We start from the raw sequence: 10,945 nt of genomic DNA, 5'->3' as shown, positions 1-10,945 counted from the left end.
TCCTTTGAATCCATACATGGAGACCTTATTTAATCAGAGTAATAACTTTATTTTCCAAATTCACTTTTACAGCAACAGTGTAAATCATTTGTTAAAACACACAATACACCATATGGACATTCACAGACAGGAAGCTAAGCTAAGGTGGTTTCATGTCCCTCCCCCCACCCTCAAAATTAACAAAGGAATCATGGGACTTGCAAGTGCCAGAAATTGCCCTGCGCAACACTGCAAATTCACGGGGCTGAGTCCGTCAGGAGGCGAGACTCTGGGTCAGCGCCCAGGGTAACCCTTTCCAAAGCTGAAGAGAAACCAGAAGTCTCTTGAAGCCACAGATCTGTAGACAGGACAAGCTGATGACCTCCACGTCTGCCCTCATCCCTGCCTCTTTGCTTTCCTTGGAGGACAGAGATTTAAGGGTGACGAGATCTTAGCAGCTACTAGGAGTACAGGCTGTGTGTCCGGAGCTGGTGGGAAAGGTGACGTGGAGGTGCCAGCAGCTTAAAGGAAAGGATGCCAGCGCGTTCGGGAGGCATGACTGCGGGCTTGGGAACCCCGCGAAAGGGCAGCAGGTCACAGCAACCATATCTCCGGATTCCTCCACAAGCCTCACTGCCTGCACCTGGCCGGGAGGGAGATGGGAACTAGCTGGCAGCCTGTGGCACCTGTCGGTGAGAAGGTGAAATCCCAAGGGACCTCTAGCACACGTGGTTGAAATCAGGAAGAAAAGTATTACCAGGCCTTGGACTCCTGCTCTCCAAGACTCCCCTTTGCCCAGTGGTAACTCTCCTACAGGTTCCTCTCCCCCCACAGCCCCACCAGGAGCACAACACGCAGTTGCCAACAGGATACGGTCTCACCACTGAAGTCAGTTTAAATGGAACTTTTGATAAAGTGAATGCAGAGCTTGAAGCGACCAGGCGGATAGTGTATCCCATCTAGCCCACCCGAGGGACACCGGCCCTGGAAGAAACGGCGGTGGGGGAGTGCCCAGCCCTGGGGGCCGTGTCCTCTTTTACGGTTCCAAGCCAGCGTTGCGCTCTGCAGGCTCCCTGCCAGCACTGACCTGATGACCCTAAATCACGCTCTTTAGGCTGCTCCCGACAGCCCACGCAACACGAGGTGCCCGCTGAGTAAGGCCCTCGGAAAAAGGTACTGGAGGGCAGGGTGAAGAAACTGCAGGGAGAGGTTCAAGAAATGCAGCCAGAATTGGTGGCAGTAATGAGGGGCTGCATCTCTAACAGCTACCAGATCTTCACACCAAGTTTCCTCTTTCTTCCTCAGAACCCTTCCAAGACCAGCTGGGACCCAGAGGACAAAGGAGAGCCGCCGCACCGCGGGAAGTTTGGGGCCCAGGTGATCCTCTGGCTGCAGATGAAGCGTCTGGCCCTGGACTCCAACCACCCAGCCCCGTACGGTTGCCTTTAACTGTACCCAAATCAGAAGTGGCAGAACCAAGCCGAGGTTGCTGATTTTCTTCAAACAGCAGATTTCTACAAAGGCTGCTTCCCTTTCCCCATGGCAGGAGATGGGTTTCATGCAAGGTCAGCAGGGGCTCTGGCCAAGGATTTGGAAATGGTTGTCTCCTGACCTGTCACCCTTGTCAGGCGGCTCAGGCCCCTGGGGCCAGTCCAGGGCAGGCAGTGCATCCCAACCCCTGCTGTGGCCATCAGGCCCCGGGTGGGGAGGCCTGGGCCAGCCTTCCTGCGGGAGAGCTTGGAGCGGGACCCCGGGCTGGAGGGTGGGTTGCAGACCTTTCCCCAGCCGGCACTCGTGATGCAAGGAGTTAGTTGTACGACCCTCTCTCAAGGCTGCTGTGGGGCTTCTCCAGGGCCATCTTCACCACAAGACACACTGCCCCCTGCCTGACAGAAGGGAGCCCCGGGTGCGGGGAGAGGGGGGTACCATAGCTTCTGTCCTCCTCCTGTGCTTCAGGCCTTCTTTGCAGCTGAGGGTTCTCAGATGTCAGCATCTGGTCTCCGCTGGGTCCCAGATGTTGATGAAAGTCTTTCAAAAATTGGGAGGCCCCACAGAAGAGAGTCACACTGGCCTTCTGGATCCAAGTCCCAGCTGGGGGGTGAGAGACATCTAGGACTCCCGTGGGGGGTAGGTTAGAAATCTCTTTACAAGCATTTCAAGATACATGCGTCCTTTTTTTTTTTTTCCTTTTTTTTTTTTTCTTTTCACTATCATAGTCACTCAGGTGAATCCAAGCATAAACAGACAAATCCGACTACAACGCGACAGGGTGCAGATGGGGAGGGAGGGGCGACATCTATGTATATGTTCAGCTGCTCCAGGAGGACAAGACAGCATTGCTTCCAGCTGAGACTGGGGGAAGAACCATTTCCGAGGGGGCATGTTTCCCTTTTTGGGGTGAGGGCTGATTATATGCTCTTGGGGTTGAGCAGCGGCTGGGCTCTCTTGAGAGGCTGGCAGTCACAAGCTGGGGCAGACGTAAGGAACGGAGGGAGCGTGGTCCTGCCCTGGGGGCCTTGCCTGCCTGTCCCCGTGCCATCTCTGGCATCCAGGACGGCCAACCTGCTGCCAGCTCGGCACAGGAAGGGAACCAGGCCTTCTGGGAGAAAAGGCTCTCCAAGTAAACAAGGCATAAACGTCCAGGGTCACTGCGAACCCCACCCTGGCTCCCATCTGGGATGGGGGCAGGGGCAGGGAGCCGAGTAAGGTCATCAGGTTCATCGTGAGGGACATGCCTGCTGGATGAGTACAACTTAGACTGAGAGACTGAGGTCCCCCCGCCGTGTCCGGACTTCACCCTCCTTGACTTTCCCCCTTGGTTTAGAGGAGGTGCCTCCCCATCTAAACAATGTCCGTTACTGAGAAAGGGGGGGTGGGGTTAGGCTGGGAACTCGGGACAGCGTGATGTAATGCGGGGTACAGGCAGTGACTGGGCTCCGCACGGCAGACACAGGCATGGTGGGGCAGACAGGTGGCTGCGGTGGCCGTGAGAGGGATGACAGGTTCAGGGGCCACCTCCCAGGTCCCCGTACACTCCAGAGATGCCAGAGGCCCAGGCTTGGGAACAGGCGGGTGTCCCCCAAGAGGCACAAGTCCTTACAAAGAACCGGTTAGCCCTAAAGTCCCAGGTCTGTGAGGTGCCAAAATCGTGGCTGCAGTTCCAACCTTCAGAACTCAATAAAACAGGGTTTCCGCGGGGCAGAGGGAAGCCCCTCAGCTCAGGACCCCCACCCTGCGGGGAGGGAGAAAGAGGCCAGCGCTCGGTCTTCTCCGAGGAAGTAACCCACAGGATGCCACTCCCGCAACCTTCCTTCTCGTCCCGCCCCCGGCCCTTCGTGGTGTAAGCCCTCCTCCCTCCAGAGGGTGGCACGCCGACCCGCAGCAGACCCCGGGCCACCAAGAACCGGAGGCCACTTGGTCCGAGTTTGCTGTGGGCGGCAGAGGCTGTGTCCTGCCTGCTGCGCCTCCGGGCCGTCCTCAGCATCTCCTCCCTGAGCTTCTCCTCTGGCATCCTCACGTCCCACACACACCCCCCCCCCCGCCCCGTCACCTCGCCCTACCCCCGCCCAGCCCCCCCCACCCCCGCACCCCGTCCTGCTCCAAAGGTGGCCCTACGCCTGTGGTTGCACCAGCGCACCAAGTGTCGAGTCCCTTGTTGCCGCTGCTGCCTCTGTGACACCCCCAGAACGGGGCGCCCCCCCAGGCCCTTGAGAGTCCCCAGAAGCAGCTTTCAGAGCCTCTCCTCCTCCCTCTTGCACTCAGAGGGGGGAAAAAAAAAGAATCGAAAGTAACTGCCCAAGGAAATTCTGGGTAGGGCCATCTTTTTAAAGGTTTTTAAAAGTATTTTATTATGATTGGCCCGCCCGTCAATTTGGAAAGATGAACTTGGCTCTCGTTCCCGTGACCGATTTGGAAGTCCCGAGCCAGAGGTGAGCGACAAGCAGGTTACGTGATTAACCGATTACCCGATCTGTGAGGAGCAGCTGGGGGAGGGCAGAGGGCGAAGGGCCAGATCATTATTCTTTTTTTTTCCACACTCTCTCACTCTCGTCTCTCCACGATTACTGACCGCCCGGGGGCCTGATCACAAACCCTGCTTGGCCAGGGAGGCGGACACCTCGTCGGCGAGCGTGGCCAGCTGCGGTGAGTCCACCATGTCGATGCTGCCAGTGGAGGAGACGTTGCTGAGGTGCCGTGGGGACGTGTCCCCCGACACCACGGGCGACTTGTACACAATCTCCGCCCCGTGGTCGGTCTTGGCTTTGGCGTTCTCGCGGAAGGTCAGCTTGTGGGTTTCGATCTGCAAGAGAGGAGAGGGCAGGGTGAGGCGGAGAGGCCCCGCCAACTGCTGGCCTTGGGTGGGAGGGAGGCGTGGTGGGGACCACAGTTTCATAGTTTCCCAACGGCTAAGCTTCTGCTGGGTCCTGGTCACCTGCCAGCCAGCCTCCCAGGCCCCCTTTCCAGAGGCAGCGACCACTGTGAGTTTCTTGCGTACCCCTCCAGAGAAGGCCACCACACACGCAAACATGCGTCTGTGTGAGTAAAGGAAAAAAATTACCATACATAAGGCAACGATATCCACAAGCTTCGCACTTGGGTGTTTAGACTTAATACCTTGCATCGTCATCCGTACATAGCTCCCTCGCTGAGGGCTGTGTGGTTTCCTGTCACAGCAGATGAACCAAAACGTATCCACGCCCCTGTGGGTGGGTATTTAGGTTGTCCCAGTCTTTTGCTCTCACAGACAATGCTGTGTTCGAATAACCTTGTAGGCATCTCATTTCACACGTGTACTGTAAGTGTATCCCAGAAGTGGAATTGCTAGTAGGTCAAAAGGCGTGCGCGTTTTATTTTGACGTACACACATTGCCCAATTGCAAATGAAAGTGTGGAAGCAGAGGCTGGAGGAGATTCAGGGATGGGGCCGGAGCCCCTGCCGTCCAGCTGTGAGCCACACACATGCCTCCCCTTTGCCAGTGGCTGATGAGGATGCTGGAGGTGGCAGCCGCTGTGCGCAGCACTGGCAGGTATACTAGAAAACACGGTGCAACAAAGCCCTTTTGAAAGTAGGGCATCGTTCCCAAACACACAGACAGCCCGTACAACTCCATCAGAAAAACAACCCAATACAAAGTAGGCAGAAGACATACAGACATTTCTCCAAAGACGAAGTACAGATGGCCAACAGGCACATGAAAAAATGCTCACGCTGATTATTAGAGAAATGCAAGTCGAAACCACATGAGGTTAACACTCACTGCAGTCAGAACAGCCATCATCAGAAAGTCTACAAGTAAAATAGAGTTGCCACATTATCCAGCAATCCCACTCCTGGGCACATACCCAGACAAAACTGTAATTCAAAAGATACATGCACCCCTGTGTTCACAGCTGCACTATTCACAATAGCCAAGACGTGGAAACAACCTAAATGTCCATCGACAGATGAATGGATAAAAAGGATGTGGTATATACATACAGTGGAATACTACTCAGCCATAGAAAAATGAAATAATGCCATTGCACAGCAACATGAATGCAGCTGGAGATGATCATACTAAGTGAAGTAAGTCAGACAGAAAGACAAATACCATATGACATCACTTATGTGTGGTAAGTGGAATCTAGAATATGGCACACATGAACCTATCTACAAAACAGAAACAGACTCACAGACATAGAAAACAGACTCGTGGTTGCCAAGGGAGAGGGGGGTCGGGGAGGGAAGGACTGGGAGTGTGGGATTGGCAGATGTAAACTCTTATATACAGGATGGATAAACAACAAGTTTCTACTGTATAGCACAGGGAACTATACTCAATATTCTGTGATAAACCAAAATGGAAAAGAATATAAAAAAAGAATGTCTATGTGTATAACTGAGTCACTCTGCTATACAGCAGAGATTGGCACAATGCTGTACATCAACTATACTTCAATTTAAAAAATTAAAAGCAAACAAATGAACTTATTTCAAAAACAGAGACTCACAGATAACAAACTTCTGGTTACCAAAGGGGAAAGGGGAGGGGATGATAAATTAGGAGGTTGGGAATAACATGTACAAACTACTATATATAAAATAGATAACCATCAAGGACCTGTTGTACAGCACAGGGAACTATACTCAATATTTTGCAATAACCTGTAAGAGAAAAGAATCTGAGAATATATATATGTATGTATGTATAACTGAATCATTGTATGGTACACCTGAAACTAACACGACACTGTAAATCAACTATACTTCAATTTAAAAATAAACAAAAAATGAAGTAGAGCATCCTTGACCCAGAGGTCTCAGCTCCAAAGGATACCTGGGAAGCTCAGAAGCAGAAAGCATTAGCTGGAGATGCCAGTAGTACATCATAATTCTCTCCTGATGAGTCCTGAAGTGGTAAACACAGTAATTCTCAGCCTGTTTTGGGTCCTAAGACCTCCTTGAGCATCTGGTGAGACCAGGAAAATGTGTACACACGCGTGTCTGCTCTCATACGCACATGACAACTTCTCCCTACAGTTTCAGGAGTCCCTGGACCCCAGGTAAAGAGGGCCTATTGCAGGGGCATTTGAGTGTAGAGAAAAACCAGGCTCCCATTTAAGCCATATGCTTGTTTTGTTCACGTTGGGTTACTACTCTGAAAAAAGGACTTTTCCTTATTACTACAACTGAAAGGCCATTTTGACATAAGCTTTGATAAGAACACTTACGTTCTTAAGAAAAATGGGACAGCATCCTGGGAATGTCCCCAAATCCCCCAAACTGAAAGGAACTCAGGTGGCAGGGGTCCTACGCTCCACTGCTTGTCAGCAGTTTTGCTCATCACAGAGGGAAATAGGGGACTGAACACAAGAGGACCCTCTGGGACCAGGTCAGTGTCTCCTGGGCAGTGGGCAGGGCAGAGCCCACCCTTTCTGAGGCATCACAGAGATGAGTTAAAACAGGAGAAGTTCTGACTCGGATCTGGCTCTAACTCATGTTCTTTGATGACGACAAAGCTCCGGGCATCCTCTTGAACACCGCCTCATCCGGGCCTCACAACCACCCTGGGACGGGAATGTTTCCATCCGCTTTGCTGCAGGGGAACCTGACGCTGAGATGGCTTGCAGATCTTGCCTGGGTCACGCTTCCAAGCAGTCAAGCCCAGAGCTTTTCCCAGGACACAGAAGCTTCCAGAGTCAGGGGTAGAGGCCTTCCTTCAACTGGGAATCACCAACGCCCAGGCCTACCCAGACTCATTCCATATACAATATATTCAGACTCTGGGGGTGGGACGTGGTCTCTTTAAAGCTCCCCAGGGTAGGGACGCCCTGTATTAAACAGGCTGGGGGCTGCGATGGAAACAAGCCGGCCTTTTGCAGAAAACCTCATTTCCCTGGGTCTCACTTTTAATAGAGACCCAGGCGGCACTGAGAAGTAGTCCTGCCCCTGGGGAAGCCCAGTATGTGGAAGCCTGATGGTCAGGGAGCCCTGTGGGGAGCCAGGACCCCGTCCTCCCCCCGCCTTCGGGCGCCTGCATCACGGGTCAGGTCGGCCCCGAGGTCTCGGTTTGCAACCTGTGATTTAAGAACACACCAGCAAAGGCTTCTCCAAAACTATGCTGTCGGGCTTTCACTGCAAAGGTGGGGTGTGTCTGTTCAGAACCAGAGGAGGAGGTGGTGACTGCCGTGGGGACCCTGGCGGCCTCCAAGCAAGGCCCGGCTGCCACTTTTGACCAGTGGGGCCCCCTTGGGCTGCACCGCTGCTCACTGCGGCGTTGGGTTTCAGTTGCCACACCCGTTCTCGGACATCCCTTCTCCCTTCACCACTCCTCAGTCAGCTGCTGAGAGGCACTGAAGACTGGAAAGTGAGCCACTTGCAGAACTTCAGGGCAGGCGTGGGCAGGAGACCCCAGAGGGTACTTCGCTGTATTTATGCAGAAGAGGAAAAGTGCAGCCACAAGACGGCATTCTGCAATGGGCCCAGAGGGAGACACTGGTGTCCCCCGGCCCCCACTGCACACAGACACCCAGAGCCAGGCCCAGGGCCTCTAGAAACTGCAGGGAGTGCTGAGGTCCTTGGTCTAGCAGCCTCCCCGTGGACACTTACAGAGGCTTTGCTGAAATCTGGATTCCAGCATCACTGATTTCCTCTAACTGCCTAGTGACCCATTTAGAGAGTTAGGTTACATTCCCGTGGCTGGCTTTGGTGACGGCTACTTCCTTTTGGGGATGCTTGCCCACCACAGGGCCTAGGGCAATGGCTCTCACCTTTAACTGCACTAAAGAGTCACCTGGGGGCTTTAAAAGCTCCACTCCAGGTGCCCAGACGGCACCTGAGACCAATTAGGATCTCCAGGGTGGGGCCTGGCATCAAGAGTGTTAAAGCTCCCGGGGGACATCAAAGGGCAGCCCAGGTGGAGCCCCGCAGGCCTGGTGGTAGCTGAGAATCCATGTCAAGCCAGTCAATACAGGACCCTCAGCTCTCCTGCCGTGGGAAACTGGACCAGCCTTGTCCGCCTGACTCTGTTATAGCCTCCTCCCCGCCCTGCCCCTTTACCTTTTTATGTCCTCCGCCAGGGACGTGGGTGATGTTATCCAGGGACCCGATCTTGGACTGGACTCTCTCCTTGAAGTCCAGCTTCTCAGACTTTACTTCCACCTGGCCACCTCCTGGAACACAATACACACAAGGGCACCAAGCCTTGAGTGAGGGCTAAGCAAGTGAGTGATTCCATGCAGACGCCAACCTTGAGGGGGAGCTAAGACCACCTTTTATTTAGAGCGTAGTTTGGAGCAAGTAGGTCCTTCCAAAGGGCTTGAAAGCAGTTTGCTTTCTCTCTCTAATCAGGGTGCACATCAAATATTTACTCAGCAAACTCTTCCTCCTCAGATGATGCAAAGGTAGATGACAGCTCAGTTCGCAAGAAATTATTCTAAATTAGTTGGCTTCCAAAGAGTCAAGTCTTTCTATGCCAACATCCTATAAGCTACAGCCCTATAAGACCTCAGAATTAAACTAAATGGCAAAATGCACCCTTAATAAGGAAGGGCCCTGACCCTTTCTCCCTTCTCAGACACATGATGCCATGCCCAAGTGTGGGAGATGTGGCCTGAGGAAGAGACGAACTACATTACTTTCTTTGGAAGGATAAAGCCACTTAAGAAAGCTGCTCCCTTGGGACTTCCCTGGTGGCATAGAGGTTAAGAATCTGCCTGCCAAGGCAGGAGACATGGGTTCGAGCCCCGGTCCGCGAAGATCCTGCATGCCGCGGAGCAACTAAGCCCGTGCGCCACAACTACTGAGCCTGCGCTCTAGAGCCTGTGCTCCGCAATAGGAGAAGCCACCGCAACGAGAAGCCCGCGCACCACGACGAAGAGAAGCCCGCGCACCACGACAAAGAGTAGCCCCCGCTCGCCGCAACTAGAGAAAGCCCGTGCGCAGCAACAAAGGTCCAACACGGCCAAAAATAAAATAATTTTTAAAAAGGTATCCATACTTTATTAAAAAAAAAAAAAAAGAAAGAAAGCTGCTCCCAGTGTGGTAGGATGGTAGCCTCAGGAGAGGCACAGTTTTCACTGGGAGAGACTGAACTCCCACAAGATGTCCAAGGGAGGCAGGAAGTAATGACACACCTTCTAGAGTACGTTTCTGACAACCTTCTCTTCCTGCAGTCACAGTTCAAGTAACGACCTCAGCCCTGAACAGGGCCTAAAGCAGAAGGCCCTGCTCTGGCCTTTCAGGCGGAAGTTAGCTCTCCAAGATGGTAGGCACTAGCCACCTGTAGCTACTTAAATTGTATTTATTTATTTTAAATTTTAATTGAATTTTACCTTTTTGGCCACGCCGGTGCGGCTTGTGGGATCTTAGTTCCCCGACCAGGGATCCAACCCAGGCCCGCCCGGCAGTGAACGCGCCAAGGCCTAACCATTGGACTGCCAGGGAATTCCCCAAATTTAATTAAATAAAATTCGTTCAGTTCCTCAACTACACCAGCCACATTTCAAATGCTCAATAGTCACATGTCATTAGTGGCCACCATACTGAACAGCACAGGTATAGAACATTTCCACTGTCTCAGAAAGATCTATAGATAGCACTGATTTCTATACGGCATGAGATGGAGAGGGAAAGGGTTAGCACGGGGAGTTCCAACAGCATCATTTTCTGCTGAAATGAAATGACAGTGGGAGCATGGCAACAGCCCAGGGCCCCATGTTGTAGCTGGGGCAACTGGTGAAATGCTCTTCACGCTGGCTGAGGACCAAACTGGGACATCCTCATTAGCCAGGCTTTGGGGGCCAGATCAGGCCCTTTCCCAGCTCTACATACCCCGTGTGCAGCCTGCTTGGAGAACTGCGGGTTAGGATTTAGACCATCATCTGCCCTCCCTCCTTATCTCGTCTTGGCCAGCCTGGCCCTGCTCAGGAACAACACGCGAAGCCACGCCTCCCAGGCCACAGCAAGTCCCACCCTTAACACTCTCCTTGATGGCCCATCCCCTCAGTCCTTCCCAACCACTTCCGGAGAAGGCACCACCCCATCCTGTCCCACCCCTCGGGCCTCCCCAACCCGTCCTTGCCTTCTGCAAGGGCTGGTTACCTGGCTTATGATGGATGTTGCCTAATGAGCCACACTTGGAGGTCACCTTGCTCAGATCCACTGGTTTGTAGACTATTTGCACCTGCAGGAGAGAGAGAATGAGAGGGACAGTAAAATAGGATTATTTTATTGGGGGCGTAACGCAATGAAAAGCAGCTAAGTCCAGGCCCTGCTCGGTGTTTTCCTGTCTGCCACGAGGAAGACACCCTAGGCATGGCGGGAAAATGTGTTGGAATTCTGCCAACCTTGCCCCAGGGGAGCTGGGTCTTCACAAAACAAATGGAGTGGCCTTCAATTCCACAGGACAAGGACCCTCGGGGAAAAACAGGGCTACTTCCCCATTGTGCAGGGCCTACACCTTTGGTTTAGCAAACACTTACACGA

The 10,945-nt window shown here is 53.0% G+C and overlaps 1 protein-coding gene across 18 annotated transcripts in view; it reads right to left on the bottom strand.

Annotated features, from left to right (window-relative positions):
• Window positions 1-3,800: 3,800 nt before the first annotated feature.
• Window positions 3,801-10,945, bottom strand: part of MAPT (microtubule associated protein tau) — a 102,233-nt gene continuing 95,088 nt past the window's right edge. For all 18 annotated transcript variants that reach the window (XM_060134845.1, XM_060134842.1, XM_060134847.1 and 15 more), the window contains 3 exons: window positions 10,562-10,643; window positions 8,519-8,631; window positions 3,801-4,279 (listed from right to left, as the gene is read on the bottom strand). In XM_060134845.1, the coding sequence (XP_059990828.1) occupies window positions 4,064-4,279; window positions 8,519-8,631; window positions 10,562-10,643 (411 nt within the window). In that variant the 3' untranslated portion in view covers window positions 3,801-4,063. The remainder of the gene's footprint in view (window positions 4,280-8,518; window positions 8,632-10,561; window positions 10,644-10,945) is intronic.

This window comes from Lagenorhynchus albirostris, chromosome 20 (assembly GCF_949774975.1).
Source record: "Lagenorhynchus albirostris chromosome 20, mLagAlb1.1, whole genome shotgun sequence".
Lineage (NCBI taxonomy): Eukaryota > Metazoa > Chordata > Mammalia > Artiodactyla > Delphinidae > Lagenorhynchus > Lagenorhynchus albirostris.
This window is presented reverse-complemented; position numbering and strand designations above follow the sequence as displayed.